The 24,867-nt window shown below is 43.0% G+C and overlaps 2 protein-coding genes and 1 long non-coding RNA gene across 6 annotated transcripts in view; 1 reads left to right on the top strand and 2 right to left on the bottom strand.

Annotated features, from left to right (window-relative positions):
* Positions 1–5,175, top strand: part of Timm9 (translocase of inner mitochondrial membrane 9) — a 14,301-nt gene extending 9,126 nt beyond the window's left edge. For 2 of the 3 annotated variants that reach the window (XM_028790008.1, XM_028790000.1), the window contains 3 exons: positions 2,586–2,650; positions 3,420–3,515; positions 4,654–5,175. In XM_028790008.1, coding sequence (XP_028645841.1) covers positions 2,612–2,650; positions 3,420–3,515; positions 4,654–4,788 — 270 coding nt within the window. In that variant the 5' untranslated portion in view covers positions 2,586–2,611 and the 3' untranslated portion in view covers positions 4,789–5,175. The remainder of the gene's footprint in view (positions 1–2,585; positions 2,651–3,419; positions 3,516–4,653) is intronic. The other variant, XM_028790015.1, reaches the window with a different exon arrangement.
* Tomm20l (translocase of outer mitochondrial membrane 20 like) lies at positions 5,122–16,165 on the bottom strand. 2 transcript variants are annotated; one of them, XM_028789989.1, is made up of 5 exons: positions 16,018–16,165; positions 15,855–15,898; positions 9,690–9,771; positions 6,246–6,388; positions 5,122–5,292 (listed from the first exon to the last, which is right to left on the bottom strand). In XM_028789989.1, the coding sequence occupies exons 1-5, from the start codon at positions 16,151–16,153 to the stop codon at positions 5,242–5,244; spliced, it is 456 nt and encodes a 151-aa protein (XP_028645822.1). In that variant the 5' UTR covers positions 16,154–16,165; the 3' UTR covers positions 5,122–5,241. The 2 variants fall into 2 exon arrangements, with proteins under 2 accessions (XP_028645822.1, XP_028645814.1); XM_028789981.1 differs by having other exon boundaries at positions 5,122–5,283; positions 6,238–6,388; positions 16,018–16,153.
* A 1,214-nt stretch (positions 16,166–17,379) lies between these two features.
* Positions 17,380–21,107, bottom strand: LOC114640468. The gene is made up of 4 exons (XR_003714148.1): positions 19,396–21,107; positions 18,860–19,167; positions 18,409–18,480; positions 17,380–17,670 (listed from the first exon to the last, which is right to left on the bottom strand). It is a non-coding gene; the product is annotated as an uncharacterized LOC114640468 (long non-coding RNA).
* Positions 21,108–24,867: the final 3,760 nt, after the last annotated feature.

Here is a 24,867-nt window from a genome sequence, read left to right as displayed (position 1 = left end):
TCCAGCCTTCATGAGGTCAAGGTTCTCTTCTTCCACCTATGCCCAGCAGGGCCCTCCACTCTTACATATTCAGTTGAAGCCCTGGATTCCCCCCCCCAAGTGCTCCCAGGCTGGTGGTTTAGACCCTGGGAGCTGTGGTTGGTTGGTATTATTGTTCTCCTCATGGTGCCGCAAATCCTTTCAGCTCCTTCAGTCTTCACTCTAACTCCTCTATTGAGAACCCCATGATCAGTTCAATGGCTAGTTGTGAGCATCTGCCTCTGAATATGTCAGACTCTTGAAGACCTCTGAGGAGACATCCATATCAGGCTCTTATCAGCATGCACTTCCTGACTTCCACATCAGCATCTACCTTTGGTGACTGCACATGGGATGGATACTCAGGTGGAAAGGTCTTCAGACAGCCCCTCCTTCAGTTTTTGTCCCTCGCCTTAGTCTCCATATTTGCTCCCTTGAGTATTTTGTTGCTCCTTCTAAGAAGGACCGAATCACCCCCACTTGGTCTTCCTTCTTTATGGACTTCATGTGGCCTGTGAGTTGTATCTTGGGCATTTCAAGGTTCTGGGCTAATATCCAATAATCAGTGAGTGAATACCATGTGTGTTCTTTTGTGATTGGCTTACCTCACTCAGGATGATAATTTCTAGTTCCATCCATTTACCAAGGAACCTCTTGAATTCATTGTTTTTAATAGCTGAGTAATACTCCATTGTGTAAATATACCACATATTTTGAATCCATTCCTCAGTTGAAGGACATCTGGGTTCTTTCCAGCTCCTGGCTATTATAAATAAGGCTGCTATGAACATAGTTGAGCATATGCCCTTGTTATATGTTCGAGCATCTTCTGGGTATATGCCTAGGAGTGGTAGATACCTCTGTTTTCTTGTATTTCCTTCATATATGAATTCCAGCTTTCTAACTGTGTGTAGAAAATGGATTGACAAAAAATACATCTGCACCCTCTTATTAAAAAATGTTGTGTGGGGCTGGGGAGATGGCTCAGCAGTTGAGCACACTGACTGCTCTTCCAGAGGTCCTGAGTTCAATTCCCAGCAACCATGTGGTGGCTCACAACCATCTGTGATGGGAATCTTCTGATGTGTCTGAAGATAGCAACAGTATATCCACATACATGAAATAAATAAATCTTTAAAAAAAAAAAAATGTTGTGTGATGTTTGTACAGACCTGTTTCTTTGATTGGGCACTGGCACTTTATAATACCCATAAAGTCTTACATAACTGGCACACTTAAAAAGAATAATTTATATTCTGTTACTATTAAGGCATTCTCTGAAATAAACACAATTCTGTTTCTCATTATCATTACTTCAGAGAGAACTGGGCTGTAGCATGTGGAATGAGGCTAGAGTAGCAAGTACAGAAGAGCTAATGCTTTCCTTGTGTCAGACTTCAAAAGTGTCAGTAGTCGTCACCAGCATCTTAGGGAGGAAAAAGCAGTAGCAATCAGTGAGCGTGTGTGTGTGTGTGTGTGTGTTTGTGTGTATGTGTGTGTGTGTTCCATTCATGGTTCTAGTGTGTGCAGCTAGGAGGCTGCAGTGAGCCGCTATGACACATGGTCAAAGTGACGTCAAGAGGGTGACAGAACGGGATTTTATCTCCATCAGGCAGGAACAAGTTTATCATGTAGTACATGATTTAATCAGAATGAGACTACTGGGGCTGAAGAGGTGGTTGGTGGCTAAGAGCACCTGCTGCTCTTGCAGAGGACCCAGGTTCAACTCCCAGCACCCCAACATGGCAAATTCACAACTCTCTGTAACTGTCCTATTTAGTTTCAATTTTATAAAAGAATACATAACTCGGGGCTAGAGAGATGGCTCATCAGGTAAGAGCACCATCTGCTCTTGCAGAAGACCCAGGTTGTATTCCTAGCACTCACATGGCAGCTCACAACTGTATGGTGACTCATGGAGCCTCCGTGGGCACTGCATGAACATGGTACACAGACATACATTCAGGCAAACTGATAAATTTCAAAGACTACATAACTCCTGTAACTTTGAGAACTCTAAATATTTTTCATGAGTCAGTGTTGGTTTAATCATAAATAGGATTTGTTAAGAGTAAATGGTGTTTGTCAACATTTGCTAGAACCTTTGTTTTACATAGATTAGTAACACAGATTAGAGTTAAATTGACAACTAGTAGGATAGTTAGGAAAATTAGGAAGAGTTTAAGAATTCTCTTGGTTTTCCTTAAATCCCCACTATGATAGGGGTTTTAATAAGCATTGTTACAGGACTGTAGGACACTGTCTTAATATTGGAGATTTGACTAAGACAAAGCCTGTGAGTTGTCGCATAGCTAGCATTAGAAAATAAATTGCCAGCTGAGTAGTGGTGGCACAGGCCTTTAATCTCAGCACTCATAAAGCAGAGGCAGGCAGAGTTTGAGACCAGGTTATTCTACAGGCAAGTTCCAGGATAGCCAGGGCTACATAGAGAAACCTTATCTCAATAAGAAAAAGAACTGTTGTCATTAAAATCTGTGAGATTATATATATAGATGGCTTAAAAATGTGTTTATAAGCTAACTTTTTTTTTTTAACTTTGAAATAAGGTGACTAATAAACATACTGAAAGAATATGGCTGCACAGATACCAGAATCTGACCAGATAAAACAGGTAAGATACTTTAACTAAGGGAAAAGGATCTTAGCCAGGGATGGTGGCACACGCCTTTAATCCCAGCACTCAGAAGGTAGAGACCAGCCAATCTCTAAGAGTTCCAGGCTAGCCTGGTGTATATAGTTCCAGGACAGCCAGGGCTATGTGGAGACATTGTTTCAGAAGGCAGTAGGGGTGGGTTAAAAAAAACATTGCATAATAACTGTGCCGCTGTGTCTGTGTCAGTCAGTGATTACATTAAATGTTTATCGTTCCATTTCCAAACATGAGTAATGCCTGCATGCAGTACATGTCTGTAATCCCAGCACTTAGAAAGCCCATTCAGAAAAATAGTATTAGCCTGAGCTACATAGTTGTGGTGGAATTATGACTTAAATATTTACTCAAAGAACATAACAGTGTAGCATTTATGCCCCAAAACCATATTTAAGAATATTAAAAAGTATATGTTTATTTTGCTTTTGAGGCCAAATCTTGTTATGTTGCTCAGGTGGGTTTCTAAACTAATGTGATCCCGCACTTCAGCCTCTTAAGTAGCCAGGACACCAGACTGTACATACTGTAAACTATGTATTGGACAGCAGTTAAGAAAAGTACAACTAGGAGGGAAGACCGTGTGTGTACATTAAAGCTCCTTAAGTCAGCAAACAAATTCACATGGAGGAGGGGAAGAAAGGAGCATGACAGGGTAGTGTGTCTAAGTATTAGTGAGTTTCAAAGCGTCTTGGCTCTACAGCCTGGTTTTTAAAGCACTTCTCATTTATAGTTTAAGGAGTTCCTGGGAACCTACAATAAACTTACGGAAACCTGCTTTTTGGACTGTGTTAAAGACTTCACAACAAGAGAGGTGAAACCTGAAGAGGTATGAAAAATGTTATGCACTAAAAAAAAAACCAAATTTGTCATAAATCGCAGAGCAAATCCATCCAAGCATTTCATTTGTTCTCTTGGGAAGCAGAGGCAGAGACAGGCGGATTTCTGAGTTCGAGGCCAGCCTGGTCTACAGAGAGAGTTCCAGGACAGCCAGGGCTACACAGAGAAGCCCTGTCTCGAAAAAAAAAAAAAAAAAAAAAAAACCCTCCTCATAACACGTTTTAGTCACTTTTTCAGAATGGGACAGATATGCCAGTGAGCAGTCATGTGATCTCCTGATGCACAGGTGGCTGATGGGATTGGAAAGCAAACCTAACCTTCAGCATCTGCCTCAGAGGATAACACATACCAGAAAATAAAGATTCTAACAAGTTAAAACTGGAAGAAAATAGCTTTATTATTTCTATCATGGCTGAGATGTGTCCTTTTGCCCACAAACCATCCTTCCTTATCACCTATAGTTACCTTCTCTTTGGTCTCCTTTGTTAATCTTTGGACTTTACCCATATGTATGCCCATTCACAGATACACAGGTGTATGTTATAGGCTAGGATCTGCATGCAAGAGAGAACCTGGAAGATTCTGTATTTCTGAGCTTGGGTCACCTCAGTTGATATTAAAAAGAAAAGGGTTGAGGGTGGGGGAGGTTCAGCCTTTGGGAGGTTAGGGCAGAAGATTTTGCAATTCTAGACCGGTCTTGGTTGCATAACAAGACTTTGCTCAAGAGAAAAAAATAAAATGTTTTGAGTGAAAATATCCAGAAGCAAGTTTCTCATAAAAAAGGAACAAACCTTCTACTGGGTATGTTTGATTGTCAGTCTACATAAGGAAATAGTCATAGAACAAAATCTACTCCAGACTGAAGTCCGTCCAAATCTAGTCTGTCAAAAAGGCAGGGCAGAGCACACCATTGTTGCTGGTGCCACAGACCTGTAGAGACTTCATAAACTTTAATTCTCATCAGTAGGTAAAAGCATAAACAGTTTAAAGCTATAAAATTGTAAGGCAGGGATAGTACTCAATTTGTAGATCTACCCAAAGAAAGCACCGTTCCAGTGGTGGCTCCTTCAGAATACAAAAATGTTTATTTTTGTGTTGCCTCTTGGATCTTCCCCTTGTATTTCTAGGTTACCTGTTCAGAACATTGCTTACAGAAATATTTAAAAATGACACAGAGAATATCCATGAGATTTCAGGAATATCACATTCAGCAGAATGAAGCCCTGGCAGCCAAAGCAGGACTCCTAGGCCAACCACGGTAGAGAGGTCCTGAGGCGTGGACTTGCACTGAAAGATTGCTAGCAGCTGTTGGCAGTCAGAACGAGGATTCATCTGGTGGAGAATCCCCTGACACACAGCAGGAGCCATGGTACACCATCTGTCATGACTACCTGACCAATGGAAACCACCGGAGAAAAATCACTGTTGACCAGAAAGAGTCAAAACAGAAGGCCTTCCTGTGCAGTAAAAATGTAAGATGCGGTGTTATTGAAGCCTTAAGATTCATCTACGTGGTCACCGTGATTGCAAAAATAAACCACTGTTCCTTTCTTTGTGACTGTTAATTTTAAAAGCAAAATATGTGTCCAATCATGTATGAGATAGAAAAAATTTATTACTAAAAGTAAAATAAATGAAAATATCATTGAGCAGTTGTTTTTACTGTACAGAACATGGTATTCTGACTGGGTGTGGATGCGCTGAGACATTTTCTGTCAGGATCGTCCTTCAGGTACTTCTTGTTCATACATGTCTGCCTCAAGTTGCTGGTGAATACACAAAACAGTTATTTGCTGATCATTTCAAGGCACGAGTTTTCCTCCTTGCTGTTTTTGTCAGATGAGACATTGCACTTCTTACCCGAGCTGCAGTTGACATATCGTTTGGGAACATCCCTTTTGAATCTAGCCTAGATACGGCCTAGATATGGTATGCTCTAATGGAGTCTTACAGTTTGTTTAAAAACTGAGAGTCTGGATTAGTGAGGCTCAGCAGCTAAAGGCACTTGGCACAAAGCCTGACAACCTGCGTTCCAACTGCAGCAGCCACATGGTGCAAGGAGATGCACCCGGGCTGCCCGCTGTCTGCACACTAATGCCATGGTGCCTGTGGGCCCCCACCACCACCACACACAACTCCAACATTAATGGTTTTAGTGTAAACGCATACAACTAATGTGACCAGTTGAATAAAATGAATGTGAGTTAAATTTGAATCTATGGCTAATAAATACTGAAGCAAATTCATGCGTTTGCAAGAAATTCTAGTGGATAAATAGATGACTGATTTTGTTTTGTATTTTGTTTTATAACCAAACTGGTAAAAGAAAGAGCTTACAAATAGATTTTATTTGTTAACAATCTAAAGTCACAATACAACACTAATGCCGTGGTACCTGTGGGCCCCACCACCACACTACACTGCCTCTCTCTGCACACTAATGCTATGGCACCATGGTATATTTAAATTAAAGCTATTTCTATGTCTTGTCTTGTCACGTTAGTGAGAATTACCACTCTGCTTTAAAACTGCAATGTTAAAACACATAATAAAGCACATAATTCACTATAGTAGAACATAGAAAATAAGACACTCTTACCTTAATGAAAGAATAGAACCAGAAATAGATATTACTTCAGAACTTTGGTAGGGAGGGGTCCACATCCTTACCGGTTATTTACTGTCTATGTTTTACAAGGATAATTAAATACATGCTCACCTGGCAAATAAGAGGAATTTTGTACAATAGCATCTGAAAAACCTCAGGAGGGAGTGTTTTTTTGAAAAACATCAGTAGCTCCTTCGGTTGTCCACACACTAAAAGGGCATTGGTGAGATGTTCAAACGCCATTCCATGCTCCCCTGAAACAGATTGGTTATATTTAAGCGGGAAAAAAATTAAAGAGTTACTGTTTTTAATAATGATGTGGGAGGAGGGGAGCAGGGGAGCCATGAGTGTATACATACGCATGAGTGCAGTACCCATAGAGCCCACCAAAGGAAGTCAGATACTCCGAACTGGAGTTCTGGACTTTTTTGTTTTGATGTAGGGTCTCTAGTTCTGGCTCCTAAATATTGGGATTTAAGATATATGTCACCACACGCAGCCTTAGAACTGGAGTTACACATGGTTTTTAGGAACTACCTGGTGTGAATGCTGGGACTAGAACTGGAGCCTCTCACAGGCTAACTAAAGCTCTGTCAGGGAAGAACAACAGGAATTGTAATTGATAACACCATCTCTCCAGAACTTAGGCAAGATGTTGATACTCTTTAAAATGTATATTCTATAAATTACCAAGAAAGCATCAAGCAAATGCATATCACTGGGCAGTGGGGGCGCATGCCTTTGAGCCCAACACTCTGGAGGTAGAGGCAGGAGGATCTCTGAATTCAAGGCCAGCTTGGTCTATAGAGTTTGTTCCAGGACAGCCAGATCTACATAGAGAAACCCTGTCTAAAAACAAAACAAAATGTTAACTGCCTATCAAACTAATGACAATTTAGACAAATCCAATGATGAGTCAAGCACAAGTATGAAGGAAAACACTGGGTGTCACGTGAAGAATTTTAAGAGAGAAATTACTCAATGTTTACTCAACATTTTAGTTGAGTACACTTTGGAAATGTTCTCTATTGGGGGCCTAGAGGGTGGCAATGCAAGGTTTTTAATCTCGTCTATTTCTATTAATATGAGTTGCCCATCCATGTTTGTCTGATTGGTAAAATACGAGAGGTGAAACATCTGCTACAGTTCATTTTCTAACTATATTTATTTGATGTGTATGGGTGTTTTGTCTGCATGTGCATCTGTACACTAAATGTATACATGATACCAACAGAAGCCAGAGGAGGGCTTGTGAGTGACCACGTGGGTGCTAGCAATGGAACCCAGGTCTACTGGAGGAACAGCCAGTGCTCCTACCACTGAACCATTTCTCCAGCCCTCTTTTTGGTTGTGTATTTTGAAACAAGGTCACACCATGTAGCCTTGACTGGCCTCAAACTCTTGCTACTGTGGTTAAATTAAACTTTTAGAAAATAACATGAATTATACATTCAGATGAAAAAGACTTATAACCCACTTTTAAGAAGGAAAAAACCCCAAGCCGGGCAGTGGTGGCACACGCCTTTAATCCCAGCACTTGGGAGGCAGAAGCAGGGGGATTTCTGAGTTCGAGGCCAGCCTGGTCTAGAGTGAGTTCCAGGACAGCCAGGGCTACACAGAGAAAACCTGTCTCAAAAAACCAAAAAAGAAAGAAAAAGAAAAAAGAAAAGTGGCTCTGGGCGGGCAGTGGTGGCACATGCCTTTAATCCCAGCTCTTGCAAGGCAGAGGCAGGCAGATTTCTGAGTTTGAGGCCAGCTTAGTCTACAGAGTGAGTTCCAAGACAGCCAGGGCTACACAGAGAAACCCTGTCTCAAACAACAAAAACAAAAAAACCCTGGCTCTATCTGAAAGCAAAAGTCAATATAGAGTAAAATATTAAAATGTAAAATTATCATTAATGTAAAATGATTTTAATTGATTTTAATTTTAATGAATTTAATTGTAACTAATTACAGTAGGGAAGACAGGAGAGGAGAAAAGACAGTCTGTCCTCTGACTTCACACAATAAATGCAATAAAGAATATTTTTTCAAGTAGAAAACAGGCATTGTGGGACTAAGAGAGGTAGCTGTGTGCTTAAGAGCACTGGCTGCTCTTGCAGAGTATGGGGCTTAATTCCCAGCACCCACATAGTGGCTCATAACCCTGTACCTCCACTTCCAGGAGATCTGATGCCCTCTTCTGGCCTTTGAGGCCAGACCTATGTGCAGGCAAAAAACTGAACACGTAAATAGATTAAAAGAAAAATAAGTGCTGTGGTATGCAGGGAGCTTGCAAACCTTGGGGAAAATACATTTTATTTAATAATTCTTAATCTCCAACATTATCAGGTTTTCCTTACCTAAGTCACACCAAATTCTTTTCCCTTGCAGTACTTAGCACCAGAATCAAGACACCATTGCTACATACAACATTGGTCCAGTGAGTGTATCACCTACAATCATTTTAACAATGTTTCGAGGTTCTTCAGAGTTAGGTGAAAGTTCAAACACAGTTGTGGTCATAAAGTGTAGGCCCCTCTTGGTCCCACACTAAATTAAACAGTAGAATGGCCTTTTGTAATGGTTTTTATCATTGAAAGTATTTAGAATATTCAAGTCAGCAAAAACCTTGGTTTGAGCTGGGCGGTGGTGGCGCACGCCTTTAATCCCAGCACTTGGGAGGCAGAGGCAGGTGGATTTCTGAGTTCAAGGCCAGCCTGGTCTACAGGGTGAGTTCCAGGACAGCCAGGGCTATACAGAGAAACTTTATCTTGAAAAACCAAAAAAAAAAAAAATAACACCACACAAAAAAAACAAACAAACAAAAAAACAAAAAAAACTTGGTTTGATGTTTTTTTGAGACAGGGTCCTCTATGGAGCCCTGGCTATCCTGCAACTCACATGTAGACCAGGCTGGCCTTGGACTTAGATATTCCTGCCTCTGTCTCCCAAATGCTGGAATTAAAGGTGTGGACCACAATATCTGGCAGGAAAACTTTTATAATGTATTTTAAATTATTTTTTGGAGATATTCTGTAGCCCACAGTAGCCTGAAATTCACAGGACTCTCACCTCAGAACCTTGAAGGGTTTTTTTGTTTTTGTTTTTTGTTTTTTGTTTTTCAAGACAGGGTTTCTCTGTGTAGTTCTGGCTGTCCTGGAACTCATTCTGTAGACCAGGCTGGCCTCGAACTCAGAAATCCGCCTGCCTCTGCCTCCCAAGTGCTAGGATTAAAGGCGTGCGCCACCAAAGCCTGGCACACCTTGAAGTTTTGAGGTTACAAGTATGTTCTACCATACCCGGGATGGGGATAGTAGCACCAAGTCAAAAGTCTAAGACAACTTCTTGTAACTGAAGTGAGTTAGTCACCACAGCTAGCTAATTTATCTGATATTAAGTATTAATGTTGCCTTTTTATTTGCTCTCATGGTATAATAGTCCAGGCTAACCTCAGACTCAATCCTCTTGCTTTTGCCTCCCAAGTACTGATTTTATAAATATATGCCATGCCTGGCTAATCAGTTTTTGAGGAAGATACGATTAAAAACTTACAAAAGAATGTTTTAGTCTTACCTCTAGCTAAACAAAGTTTTCCCATCTGCACCTCTTGCAAAAAAAATTCTTGTAGATTTTTCTTCTTTACTGGATCCCATAACTGAAGGATTTATAAAATATGTAACAATGAGTGATAAATGTATACAATTACTGTGAATGTTTATTTTTAAAGTACCTCTTAACAAATAAATACATACCCACATTTAATAAAAGAAGTACCTCGGGCTGGAGAGATGGCTCAGCGGTTAAGAGCACTGACTGCTCTTCCAGAGGTCCTGAGTTCAAATCCCAGCAACCACATGGTGGCTCACAACCATCCGTAATGAGATTCGATGCCCTCTTCTGGTGTGTCTGAAGACAGCTACAGTGTACTCATAAATAAAATAAATAAATAAAACTTTAAAAAAAAAAAAAAAAAAAAAAAGAAGTACCTCTTAGGCCAGGCTGGTGGCACATACCTGTATTCTCAGCACTTGGGAAGCAAAGGCAGGTGGACAGAGTGTTCTATTGAGAACATTCCAGAAGAGCCATTACAACAAAATGAAACCGTACCTCAGTGATAAACAATGTAAAAGATACCTCTTAAATCTGACCTCTAAACCCAATAGATGAGAAATATTTTCTAACTTCTAAAATATAGTTACAATTTCAGGTTAAAAAAAAAAAAACAACCTCAGCATCAGGTTTAGATGTTCACAGTAACCTGCATAACTATTCTAATACCCAACCTTGGTATTGATTCAGTGAAGGCAGCTTTGTCTTTTGAGGGATCATTTTCTTGTCTGGGTTAGTGATAGTGCCTGTTAATTTAGGAGCAGTGATTTTTCTGGTCTGTGGTGTCATTTTGTCATTTGCCTGTAATTCTTAGTCAAGAAGCTAACATAAGTCTTCTATCCTCAAACTCTCAGAGGGACAAAGTGTAAGGTTGGGGATAGGGTGGCATGGTGGTTGGTGACTGGTCAGAAAACTTTAGTTTGCTGCAGTCTATTTTAGGAATGCACCCAAGGCCCAGTTGACATACTGTGCCTAGGGGTGATCTTCCAGGCAAGCCTGGAACAATTAGTAACATCAGGTTTTACCAGTTACAGGAGAGGGGAGCAAGCTCTTCCAAGGAGAAGAAGTTGGGGTCTAGAACCTGAGGGCATTTTTATTTTCCCCAAGCAATCAACAGAGTGTGTTGGTAAAACTCTAGTGCTTAGGCTCCACTCAGACCTACGAAATAAATATGGGGTCAGGAATCAGAGGTCAGCATTTCCAGCAAGCTCAGTCATCTGTCATCAGGTGCTTCTTGGGTGCTGTCTTAGACTCACTGCTGCAGTTAAGATTGCCTTGGTTGTGTCTGACTGGATGAACCACCTGAGATGCTATTTATTTGTCAGTTGTTTGTTCTGCATGTTTATGCATGTGAGTACAAGTGTGCATATGTGCACATGCACGTACAAGAAGCCAGAGGACAGCCTTAGGTGTCATTCCTTAGGAGGCCACCCACCTTGCTTTTTTTTTTAACGATTCATTAATTTACTTTATGCATATGAGTACACTGTAGCTGTCTTCAGACACACAAGAAGAGAACATTGGAGCCCATTACAGGTGGTTGTGAGCCACCATGTGTTTGCTGGGAATTGAACTCAGGACCTCTGGAAGATCAGTCAGTGCTCTTAACTGCTGAGCCATCTCTCCAGCACCACCACCCCTCCCTCCCACCCTCCCTTTTTTTTAATTTATGAGGATGTCAGTCCTCTGGAACTAGAGTCACGAACAGTTGTAAAGTCCCATTTAGGTGCTGGGAATTAAGCCCAGTCCTCTGGAGAAGCAGCCAGTGCTGTTAACCACTGAGCAATCTCTCCAGCCCTCACCATGCTTTCTGAGACAGAGATCCACTTGATCTCTACCTCCCCAAGCACTGGGATTCCAGGCACACACCACCATGCCAGTTCTGTTGTTGTTGGGTTTTGGTTTGTTGGTGTGGGTTCTGAGGATCAGACTCAGGTCTTCACACCTGCACAGAGAGTACTGGACTGAATGAGTCCTGTTAAAGCCGAGTTTTTCAATGCAACCCAAGCTGGCCTTGAACTCACATTCCTCCTGCCTAAGAGTCCTAAAAGTACTGGGATTACAGGTCCCAGCACACATGGCTTGTCTTCTGTCTGCAATTTTTTACTTTCTTGCCCTAGGTAACTTTAATGAGGCAGACCTGCGGAGCATGCGAGAAAACAAGGTCATAGTGTGGAGAGAAAGGAACCACCAGTGAGGTGGGAAGAGGATATTGGTTTTGGTTTATCTGTCTACAAAATGAAAAGGTTATTTTAAGAAATAGGTGAGCCGGGTGGTGGTGGCGCATGCCTGTAATCCCAGCACTTGGGAGGCAGAGGCAGGCGGATTTCTGAGTTCGAGGCCAGCCTAGTCTAACAGAGTGAGTTCCAGGACAGCCAGGGCTATACAGAGAAACCCTGTCTCGAAAACAAACAAACAAACAAAAAGGTGAAAGGGGACTGGATAGATGGCTTGGTTGTTAAGATCACTTGCTGTTTTCAGAGGATTAGAGTTCAGATCCCAGCACCAACACTGAGCAGCTCACAGTGGCCTGTAACTCCATCTCCAGGGGATCTGACACCCTCTTCTAGCCTCCAGGATCACCTACACTCAGATGGCATCACACACACACACACACACACACACACACACACACACACAATCTTTTAGTCAGACAGTTGTGGCACACATCTTTAATGCCAGCACTTGGGAGGCAGAGACAGGTGGATTTCTGAGTTTGAGGCCAGCCTGGTCTACAGAGTGAGTTCCAGGACAGCCAGGGCTACACAGAGAAACCCTGTCTCGAAAAACCAAAAAAAAAAAAAAAAAAAAAGAAAAGAAAGAAAGAAAGAAAGAAAGTCCTGCATCTGCATTTTACCGTACTTTAAGTCATTTGGGTTTTCATTATTTCTAATCCAGACTGGGTTTTCTCTTTAATCCTCCACCTACCCACCTTGTCTTCCATATTGACACCATGATTATCTTTTTTTAAACAATAAATAAGTAGGCACATCTATTCCGGAAATGTTACCACCATAATCATCTGTCACAAACGAAAAGTTGTACAGACTTTACAGTTTGCCATTCAGTCTTCCAAGATGACACCAAACTACCACTCAGCTGTCTCCCTTACCACAGCACATCCTGGATACTACAATTTCACATGTGTGCCTCTCTATACAATCTGTTTCCCTGTACTTGCAACAATATTCAATAGATATTTTATGGACAAATACAATATTCTAGACTATTCTAAATACAGTCAGTGGAGAACAAACCACAAACACAGACAAGGTTATGAGGAGCCTAGACGAATAAGTCGGAAACATTAATCAAATAGTCACACACCAAAAAATGTTCAAGAGCAACAGTCATTCAGGATGCAGAAGAGGGGAGGAGCTGCTGTGCCAGACTGCCCACGACAAGCTGGCCAGCAAAGGCATCTGTACGCACATGCCTCACACCTTGAGTGCTGCCTAACGGCTTCCTTAACTCCGTGGACAGTCTTTCTGACTTCCCTTCTTTCCTTCCCATGGTCCTCTCACCAGTTAGCATCAGCTGGAACTCAGTTCATCCCAGGTCAGTTGCTTCTGCTCTTTCCAGTTTACTCACCGCTGACACCATGAGAAAATGTGATTTTTTTTTATTGCTGCTCACCCATGGTGCTGCAGTAACTTACTCTCTTTTCTAATCCTTCTAGCACACCTATGCTTAAGAGGTTTGTTTCTTTCTGTCCCCCCCCCCCCTTTTTTGGAGACAGGGTTTCTCTGTATAGCCCTGGCTGTCCTGAAACTCACTCTCTAGACCAGGCTGGCCTTGAACTCAGAAATCTGCCTGCCTCTGCCTCCCAAGTGCTGGGAGTAAAGGCATGCACCACCACTGCCCAGCGCCCTTTTCTTTAAAAATTTTTTTTTCCTGCTCAGAAATCCACTGATTTCTTTCTAAATCCAGTAGCCCAGCCATCAGACCAAGCCTCCCCTGATTCTCTTTCCTTAGCTTTATCAGACACTTCTTTACAGTGATACCCTTGCCCACAGACTTACGGATCGGCCCGGCATAGCCCTGATTTGCTCCCCTGTGCCTGTGCAGCGCCTTCAGTCCTAAAGTTTTCCCTGACGCCATTCCTCACCTTCCATAACATCCCTGCTTCAGATCAAGGACAGCCCCAAAGCCTCATGTAGAAAAATTGGATTTTTCAAAACACTCAATGGCAATATTCCCTGTGTAAACATGTTTTCAGAGCCCTGTCTATTTGGAGTTGGAGTCTATTTTCTCTCTGCTTGGAATCGAGCAGCCCTCAGTGCTGTGGGAAGAGCTGCTTCCTGGTATGTTTCCATCTCTGCATGCGCTCCAACACTGTTGTCCTCTTCCGGTGTTCATTGCATATATAGTCAGTATCCAGACCTGCCTGCTTACCCCTGGGAACCCAACCCAGCATATGATGAGACCCACAAACTATATGACAAGGTAACATGCAGGTGCATGCCAACAGTTTCAACTAAGTGAACACCCAGCATCAACTGCCAAACATGGGGGGATATGCTTCCAGATAACCAACTCAACATATCACTCTGGAGCCAGCCTCGCTGAGGCTGGGTAGAGCAACAGTGTTATTCCCCACCCAAACCTGCTCAAACTGCAGATTCAGGAGCCCAGTATGAAGGATAGCAAGCTTAACCAAACAATAAGTAAACTGAGGAGCTGCTGTGCCAGTTCCACATTGAAACGGTTCTGTCTTTCTCCAGACTCTCGTTACATTTGTCGGCCTTGTTCCCGGTCTGGCTTTGGGTTATTCTTACTCTGTTATTGCTGCTCTCTGTCATTCCTACCTTAGTGCCCCACACATAATAGGACCTTAAGTAGGCACAGGCTGGTCACCTGAAAGATGGAAAGGTAAGAATTCTCTTGCACTTCTGACCTCATGTGAGTTAACAAAAGCTGGACCAATAACCAAGATGACCGAATTCTCTTTAAAAATAATAAGGGAGGGGGCTGAAGAGGTGACTTGGTGGTCAAAAACACTGGCTGCCCTTCCTGAGGACCAAGGGTCAATTTCCGGTATCCATATACCAGCTCACAACCTTTTGTTTGTTTGTTTTTGTTTTTGTTTTCGAGACAGGGTTTTTCTGAACAGCCTTGGCTGTCCTGGAACTCACTCTGTAGACTCAGAAATCCGCCTGCCTCTGCCTCCCAAGTGCTGGGATTAAAGGCGTGCACCACCACTGCCCTGCTGCTCATAACCTTCTTAACTTCAGTCCCAGGGTATCAGATGCTCTCTTCTGACCCCAAAATGGTACCATGTATAGACGTATGTGGGAGGAAAAACATCCATTCACATTAGAATAAGAGGCAGTTTTTAAGTGTGACTAGTATGGACAGTGTATGGTTCAGCAGATTAAAAAACACTTTCCAGCAAACCTGACCACCTGAGTTAGACACATGGGACCAGCGACAGGATTGAATGAACCCTCTCAAGTTGTCTTCTACCACATATGGGCCATCTTCCTTCTCTCTCTAAAAAATAATAATAATAACCATAAAAACCCAACTAGTCAACCATATTCTATGTTGGCTGGCCTGGGGACCTAGGTATCCTGTGAGGATATATGGGAAGTCCAAGTTTCTCTTCTTTCTTATAAGAAAAAAAAAGTGCCTGTCTCTACAAAATTTACTTTAGAGATACCCTTCTCTTTCTAATAGTGTTTCGTTTGGTCCAGGCTAACCTTGAACTCCCTCCTGTCTCATCCTCCAAGACCTGTTTATACATAAAAATAAAACATAAATAAGACATTTAAAAAAAAATGCATATAGGTGTTTTGTCAGTATGTCTGTCTGCAACCATGTGCATCCCTGTAGCTTCCTGGAGGACAGAAGAGGGCGACAGATCCCTTTAGGTTAGAGAGACAGTTGTGAGCTACCATGTGGGTGCTGGGAATCAAACCTGAGTCCTCTGGAAGAGCAGCCAATCTTCTTAGCTGCTGAGCTATCCCACCAGACTTCATACTGTGTCCTTATCAGGCCCACTTTTCCTTTCTTTCCTTCCCCTTTGTAATTAGAAGGTTAAAACTTTATAAAGCAGGTGTGCTGCACTGGCAGGCCTCTTCTCCCTGGGCTTCTAGAAGGCTCCTTGGTGGGTCTGCTGCACTTCACCTGCCTGGCAGACGCCTGGGCGTTCGGCTGTCCAGCTCTTCTCTCTGCAAACACAGGCACGAACTGTCTGGGAGAGCCAGGTAGCACGGACTGGGGTGTAGGGGGCGCCCGCTTGGGAACCGGCCCGGCTGCCCTCCCTCCCGCCGGCCGCGCTGGCACTCACTGTCCCGCAGGCGGCGGCGGAATATGAGTTCTCGGTGCTGCCTCCAGTCCACGTAGACGCAGTAGCCGAGCAGGACGATGGCGCCGCCCGCTGCCAAGGTCGCCAGGAGACCAACGCCAAGGCGGACACTGGGCATCCGGGCTGCACAGCGAGCGTTGGGCACGGGCCGGCCACGCGTGAGCAAACCCCGGGTCCAGAACCCAGGACTGCAGGACTCGGAATTCTGAGCCTTCTCCAGCCAGACAAGACCATTTCCTGTGGCCAGGGCATGCAGCGTCCTTGGGTCGCCTGGGTTTCCCTTGGCCCTAAGTTATCGCCTAGCCCTGGTCAGTGCTAACCAGCCTGCTCTTCTGGGTCCCAGGAGGACTCGCAATCCGAATTCCCCACCCACCATAACTCAGGAGAGGAAAAAGATTCTGAAGAAGTAATGGTATAGGAGAAAAGCAAATAAAGTTATTTTGCTGGTGCTTTTCCCTTTATGCTTGCTTTATTCAGCAAACACAACAAAAGAATAGATTTTGTCTCAAAGACCATAATCCAAAAACACATTAAAAAGCTAAATTTTGTTTGTTTTGTTGTTTTTTAGAGACAGGGTTTCTCTGTAGCAGGAGCTGTCCTGGAACTTGCTCTGTAGACCAGGCTGGCCTAGCCTCTGCCTCCTCAGTGCTGGGATTAAAGGTGTGTGCCACAGCACCCAGTTTAAATTTGTTTGTTTGTAACTTATATGTATGGGTGTTTGCCTGTATATATATATGTGTGCCATGGACATGCAGAAGTCAAGAGGGTGTCTGATACCCTGGAACTGGAGTTACTGACAATTGTGAACTACCACGTGGACACTGGTAAATCCTTGTCCTCTACAAGAGCAATAAATGCTCTAACTACTGAGCCATCTCTTCTAGGCCTGTTTTAATTTTTCAACAGTGTCCATGTAGCTCACGGTGGCCTGGAACTCTCCATCCTCCTGCCTCGGTTCCAAAGTCCTTAAATAATTTTTGTTGTGGATTATTCAACCGTACTTGCTAATTCACTACTACCATTATTGTCATAGCAAGGCACCCTAACTGCTCTGAATACCAGTAAGATTAAGAAGCAGCCCAAGCCCCTGGACTAGATGTAGTGAAAGTTAGACTGCCTTCGTGAGTAGCACATGTTCTTCCTATGATAACAACTTAAGTCTTCTAGTTGCAAAGTTTATTATAAAAACAAACAAACAAGGCTGTAATTACAGGACATCATCAGTCTGTTGTATCTGGGACTGTTGTGTGACAACATTTTTCCTGGAGAGACAACACACACATTTCCTCACCTCAGGTAGAAATGCTACAACCAACCAAAGTACAGATACCACCAAAATCCAACTAGGTGAACCAATGAGTGTTTATTGGAGTTACAGGAGTAGGGGTGAGGTGCTTAAAAGAGCAGGAAAGACTCAGAGACATCTGCATCACCAAAGCCCGCCCCAGCATGGGTTACAGCTCACACAGCTGGGGCCAGAAGCACTGCACAGCCTGCAGGCAGCTCACCCGGTGGGAGTGACATTTCCAGGTGACTCAGTTGGTCTGAACTTCCAGGCAAGTGGTCTGGTCTCAGAGTCTTCTTTGCAGTTCAGCTTCCTTCCATCTGAGGGGGTCTCAGCTTTTGTGTTGCTTACTGTGGCAGGAGTGGGTGGTAGTGAATCTGAGGGTTCCAAACGCAGGCCCTCGTGGTTCCACAGCAAAGCACTTTACCTACTGAGGCACTTCCCCAGCCCCTGGGACTGGCTTTTGATTTGAGTGCTTGTTAAGGCTGACTGCAACTTCTACCCAGCTCTCCTACAATATATTGTGGTCCTTCACTTTCACTGATCTCCAGGGTGAGTCTCTAGTGTAAGAGGACTGGGGCCAGGGACATGTGTTCAACTGTAAAGGGAACAGTGGCAGAAAAAAGAGGGACAACTACCAAAGAAACGAGATATAAACAGCATCACTTACGTTAAAATGACCATAGATCATAAAGAAAATGGTCAAAAAAATTCAGGCAAGTCTCTGGGGTAAACACAGAGAGATTTCATCTCAGATACAGACACCACTCCTGTTAATTTGATGAGCAAAATCCCTATGAAGCTCTGGACATTTTCAAACCAAGATTGTATCAACTGTCCTAATGCTGCGACCCTTTAATACCCCAACCACAAAATTATTTTCCTTGTTACATTGTAACTGTAATTTTGTGACTGTTACCACTCAACCAAAGTATAGTTCTACATTAAATAACTGACTCTTAAACAGCTCTAACAAAATGGCTGATACACAATAAATTTCATATATTTAAAGTATACAACCAGGTAAGCTCTGACATCATGTACAACTTGAAATGGCTACTAAAACCAAGAGCAGTGATAATACCCACATCCTCCTCCAGTCCTGATATTGGTAATTTGTGTCTTCCTCCAGCTCAGCGGTTCTCAGCCTGTGGGTAGCACTGGAAAATACAAAATATTTACATTATGATTGATGGCAGTAGCAAAATTAGTTATGAAGAAACAATGAAAATAATTTTATAGTTGGGGGGTCATCACAATGTGAGGAACTGTATTTAAGGGTTGAAACATCAGGAAGGACAGGGACCACTGCTCTAGTTCTTGAGTCATCTAACCAGAAGTTTATCATGTTCATTGACATCCCCAAATATCTAGGTAATGCTAATTTTTTAAACGATTCTTTGTGAATTTCACATCATGCACCTCAAGCCCACTCATTTCCCTATCTCTCTGTATCTGCCCTCTGCCCTTACAGCCTTGCCACTCAAAGGAAAACAAAATATAAACGTCAAAAGAAAATTTTAAAAATGATAAACTCACTGTAGAAGCTGCAGTGTGTCCCACGGTTTGTCCAAATAGCTTTACTTGCAAGTGTTCACTGCAATGAGCTATTGGTCTGGTTTGAGGCCTCTGGCTTCTGCTACAACATCAATACTGGATCCTCACTGGGACTCCTCTGGGATATCCTGTTGTTACCCTGTGTCATGAAGATCCTGCAGCTTTGGATTTGTAGGACCAGCCCCTTCACAAGCTCCAGCAGTTCATAGGATGAGGTAGATCCAGATCTGGGCCTGGATGGTTGCTGAGCTGGTCACCTTGCCAGCTTTCCCATTCCTGGGGTGGGCAGCCTGTGAAGGGTAGAGCCAGCTCTTCCCAACCCTAGAACATCAACATGGCCCCAGGCAGCAGCTCAGACCACAGAGCTTCCCCATTGCTTCTGAGGCAACTTCAACCACACACAACACAGTCTCCAGTCCCTTCCACTATCACATGCCAGGCTCCAGTGCCCTGACCCAGACATGGTGTGTGTGTGTGTAGGGGGGAGGTAGGGTGGGGTGGAGGTGTGCAACACTCACCAAAACCTCGCCATGGCCTCAGGTGGGAGGGCAGGCTGTTCCTCACTGCTTTATTTTTGCAGTCTAGTATTGTCCATTCTGTTAAACCACGACTCTGCTATGACACACAAAAAGCACTGTGTTGATATGTTAGACAAGATGCTGCTAGGAAAAAAAGGTACACATTTCTGTGAATAAATCCTTTTATTATCAGACTATTGTAGACATCAGCAGTTTCCTTGTCTTTTACACCAATATTTTAGTAAGATTAGCTATAACCCAAGGTGGGACAATGGTGGCTACAGTGGTTTGAATATGTTTGGCCCACTGGAAGTAGCACAATTAGGAGGTGTGGCCTTCTTAGACTGTCTAAACTTTACCCCTTCAACCAACAGGTTTTTTTTGTTTTGTTTTTCGAGACAGGGTTTCTCTGTATAGCCCTAGCTGTCCTGGAACTTACTCTGTAGACCAGGCTGGCCTCGAACTCAGAAATCCACCTGTCTCTGCCTCCCAAGTGCTGGGATTAAAGGCGTGTGCCACCACTGCCCAGCTTAATTCAACCAACAGTTTTGGTGTCAGCTTGTTTTAGCATGGGAGAGTTTAAAAGGAAAAATAAGGAGTCGGTAGTAACAAGAGATTAACAAATAAAAATTGGCCGTGCCTGGTGATTCATGCTTGAATTCCTAGTACTTAGGGTATAAGGTGGAAGAACTTTGAGTCTAAGCCTACAGGATTACACAGCCAAGACCTGTCTCAAAAAAAAGAAAGACAGCTAGAAATGGCTCAGTAGGTAAGAATCCTTACTGTGCAAATGTAAGGACCTGAGTTTGGATCCCAGCACCCACATAAAGCTGAACATGGCAGTGTACATCAGTAGCACGTGTAGGAGCTGAAGTCAGGAATGACTGCTGGGGCTTGCTGACTGCCAGCCTAGCTAGGATCAGGCTCAGTGAAAGACCAAATAGGTCTCAAAGGAATAAGGCAGATAGAGCAGGATCCAAGACAACTCTGGCCTCTGTACACATATGCAGACATACCTGCATAGACATGTGTATACACTACACACATACAGAAAAGAAAACAAAGCCAACAACCCCCTAGCAATGAGCCAAACTACCACCTAAAGATAGCACGGGTAATACTTCCTGGTTCTCAAAAGCTGAGTCTGCCAATGTTCTGATGAATCCAGGATGCTGGCCTAGGAACACAAGGATGCTTGCTAAGAATGATGGGAGGCAGAGGCAGAAGAATCTCTGTCAGTTTGAGACCAGGCCTGGTCTCCATAGTGAGTTTCAGGACAGCCAGAGCTATGTACAGAGATCCTGTTTCAAAAAAAACTAAAAGAGAACGCTAGCCACTGGAAACAAATACAAAGTCAGCAGAAACGAACATGGCCCCAGTTCTGTCATTTATTACTATCTCAACAACTTAGAAGCCGTTTTCTCCTATTTCAAAACAAAATAGCAACAATTTCACAGAACTAAGGTAGTATGGTGTGTCTCTCCACCAAGGTACTGTGTATGTCAGGAAAGCACTCTACCTCTGAGCTACCGGATGTGGACCTTGACTCGCTGGCTGCACTTGCTCCCACAGGAGACTTTGATCTCACTGTCAACCATTTCACTGGTGAGTTAAATTGTTTTTTTTTTAAAGATTTATTTATTTATTATATATGGATACACTGTAGCTGTCTTCAGACACACCAGAAGAGGGCATCAGATCTCATTACAGATGGTTGTAAGCCACCATGTAGTTGCTGGGATTTGAACTCAGGACCTCTGGAAGTGCAGTTAGTGCTCTTAACCACTGAGCCATCTCTCCAGCTTGGGAGTTAAATTGTTAAATGTACGTCAACAGTTGCTTTATGTCTATGCTCAACTGTTATAACTGAATACTAGAGAGGGTAAGGTTTTATCTAGTGAGTATCTTATATGAGAAGGGGAGTGCTCAGGTGATATTACTGAGGTGACAGAAGGCGCATACAAGAAACAGCCTGAGTAGTGGTGGCAGTGGAGGGAGAGGGGATAGAGAGGAATGGAGGAGCGGATAAGGGAGGGGTAGGGGTGTGCACCTACCAGGATGCATGCTTTAGGCCAGCCTTTATAAGACTTACTTTAAAAACAAAAACCTTAATCCATGAATGGATTGACTTGTGGATTACGCAGACCCAGTCACATGGAAAGATTCCACTTGGTCAGTGTCCTGAGCACTGGGTTTACAGGCTTACATAACGAACACACGCAGCTTTGGTGCCACCTGCTAATACTTCATGGGAGATTGACTTCAACATTAGTCTTGGCTGTGAACATATGCACTGTACCATCTGCATTTGGCTTACCATACTGATTTAGTTGTGCGTGTGTGTGTGCGCGCGCGCGTGCGTGCTGAGGGGTGGCCAAGTGCCCTGTACCTGCTTCTCCTTCCTGTTTGCTTTAGAGAAAACTTTAAATTTGGTTTTCATTTTTTCTCTCATATATATATACATATATATACAATGTGTATATATATATATATATATGTGTGTGTGTGTGTGTGTGTGTGTGTATGTGTGTGTATATACATATATATGCCTGTGATTGATATATTTTATATATATAAAATCAGGATTCATAGACTATTTTAAATTCTAATGGTGTTCTCAAGGAGATCACAAGCTGTTTGCATACTCTAATGGTCCTGTACTGATCAAAAACAGTGAACCTTTTTATTTTCAGTGCTAGTGACTGGACCCTAGAGTCTTGTGCATGCCACTAAGCCACACTGTTATCCTCAAGGGAATCTCTCAAATGCCCATTAGTTCCTCGAGAGGTCCTGAGATCAATCCCCAGGAACCACACGGTGGCACACAACCATCTGTAACAGGATCCAGATGCTCTCTTCTGGTATGTCTGAAGATGGGCACATCATTAGAATTTGCAGATAGTCTGTGAATCCCGAGCACACAGTTTTTCTTAGGGGACATGGTGTTTTTTCCTCTTCACTAGATACATTCAAACCAAAACTGATGCATTAGTTTATACTGGCATCAGCAGTATAAAGGAGTTTCCAACATGGGAGGGTGCTTGCCACAAACACCTCACACATGATGTCACTACACTATGACGATGATGAGGATGAGGATGATGGAAATGCACATTAAAGGCACAGCACACTGCTATTATCAGAATGGCAAAACCAACAAGTACAATCCCCAATCCCTTACTCTGACAATCCACGGTGAGGTGAGGGTGCCGTGCAATGGGAGCCCCCTGTACACTGGCTGGTGGCAAGAATGTCAGATGACCTGAGAGTATACTAGGTATTCACCCCTACACCCAAAAATGTGGCTGCATGAAGAGACATGTATATATAACAATAATAGCTTAGCTCATTCACAAAGACTTGCTTCTGAGAAATGTATGTTTTATTGCAGAGTGGCTTTGGCAAGGGATGAAGGTGGTTAACAGAGGTTAACAGGGTACTGAGAGGGAGTCCCACATCTGCCCAGAAGAACCTGAGTATACTTAAAGCTCGCTCTCACAATGTAACAACTATATCAAAGACAGGGCCCATCTCCAGAACAGTGTTACTTATAAAAAGCAGATGTGGTTTACCATACTGATTCATCCTTGGAAACCAAGACAAACTTCAGCAATCTGCTTATGTCCACAAGAAACCATAAAAAGGCCTCCTGGAGGACAGTGACATGGAGAAGCAGAACAAGACAGTTTACTGATTAAATACAGATAAAATAATGTTTTCAATAGTAGCATGGGTTTTGCATGGATTTTTTTTATATAAATTAGGTAAGGATTTGTCTGACATTAAAATTTAACAGAGTTATCTCTTTTTTTATGTTTACTCTGGCAACTTAAAAATGAATCATGTTTATTATTCATTTACTGTGTATGGAGGTCAACGCCGGAGAGTAGCTTCTCTCTCCCTTCACATGTGGGCTACAAGGCATGGAACTCAGATCAGGCTTAGTGACAAGCACCTTTACCTGCTGAGACAATCTCAGCAGCTTCCCTCTGGCAACTCTTCACAGATAAGACTCTTAGATTATCTTGTTAGGTGTAATTTAAGAAGAAAGCCCATTACTTACACATACACTCATTTATTATATACATAATGGTCCTTAAGTTACACAACAGAGCGTTGCAAGATGAATTTAGCATGATACAGAGTACAAACTGAACTTCATAATTCTTTTTTTTTGGTTTTTTGAGATAGAGTTTCTCTGTGTAGCCCTGGCTGTCCTGGAACTCACTCTGTAGACCAGGCTGGCCTCGAACTCAGAAATCCGCCTGCCTCCGTCTCCCAAGTGCTGGGATTAAAGGTGTGCGCCACCACTGCCCGGCACAGCTTCATAATTCTGTTAACTACAAATATTAAAATTATAAATACTGTTCTTAATTCTATTTTGAAAAGATGCATAGTGGTTCTCTGTAGGTTAGAAGTATCTTGTGCTTGTCATCATCGAAAATATTAGAATTTGAAGGAAAAACCTGTAGGACTGAGTAGAGACACATACTTACAGTCCCCAAGCTCACAAGGGTTATTTTGAATTCAAGCTGTCCTAGAACTACCCAGAAGACCCTGTCTCAGGACCTAAACATCAGAACAAACTGTATTGTGCTAAGGCACGACACTTGTATCTGTTGGAAATTTCTTACCAGTGGAAACTCCATCCCGAGCCGATCAACCCTGAGACACGGGATATTAGTGCTGTCCTCCAGGAATTTAGTAAACCTTGTTACACAGCCATACCGCATGAAAATGATGGGGGAGGGAAGGACAACCAGGGAGCTGGGAAAGCAACCACCAGGGGGGCATTTTAATTGGCAATCAGGTCATGACACTAGTCTAGTTTCATTCATACCACAGAGTTGCTATCTCAACATGATAGTGTTATAAAAAGAGCCCTCAAGATCTTACATGTCTGGTTTTCTATATAAAGATCAATAATTTTTTTATAGTAACTGACTAATTTTTTTTTTTTTTTGATTTGACTTAACTAGTAACTTTGACTACTCTGTGTTAGAGCCTGGGCTAGGACCGTGAGGTACACCTATGACCAATGAACACTGAAGGAAGCAACTCCTTATACATACATACATACATACATACATACATACATACATACATACACTTATGTGTATGTATGCTGTGAGGTGAAACAGAAGAGACTGGGAAACTATCAGATATGCAAAAGGGTGATGTTCTGTAGACTCGAAAGTCAGCAAAAGCAGCCCTAGCAACAGGAGCAGTGCAGAGGGCACAAGGGGCTCGACGCAAGGTGAGAGGCACAGGGAGGAGCAGCACAGGAGAGCCTGACCCAGTTCTCCTCATGCCTCCTCCCTCCCTCACCTGCTCACAGCACCCTGTTACCTGCATCGCTTTTCCCACCTCCCCAGCCTATCCACCTGCCTCCCTGGGACCCAGCTTAACCAGTTATTTTCTCTTCAAAGTCTTTCCAGACCATTTCAGTCTCAGTGCTAGTTGTTGTCCATG

The sequence above is a fragment of the Grammomys surdaster genome, unplaced genomic scaffold, assembly GCF_004785775.1.
Source record: "Grammomys surdaster isolate TR1022 unplaced genomic scaffold, NIH_TR_1.0 127, whole genome shotgun sequence".
Classification (NCBI taxonomy): Eukaryota; Metazoa; Chordata; class Mammalia; order Rodentia; family Muridae; genus Grammomys; species Grammomys surdaster.
Note: the sequence above shows the minus strand (reverse complement) of the source record. Positions and strands in the feature narration are given on the sequence as shown.

Bases quoted from the DNA above. Each gene is read 5' to 3' on its own strand.
- Tomm20l (XM_028789981.1), bottom strand. From the start codon at position 16,153: ATGCCCAGTGTCCGCCTTGGCGTTGGTCTCCTGGCGACCTTGGCAGCG. The intron at 15,899-16,017 runs GTGAGTGCCAGC...CTGTGTTTGCAG, and splicing joins CCGCCGCCGCCTGCGGGACA to AGAGAAGAGCTGGACAGCCG. The intron at 5,284-6,237 runs GTATTTAATTAT...CAGCAACTTGAG, and splicing joins CTTATTTGCCAGGTGAGCAT to GCAGACATGTATGAACAAGA.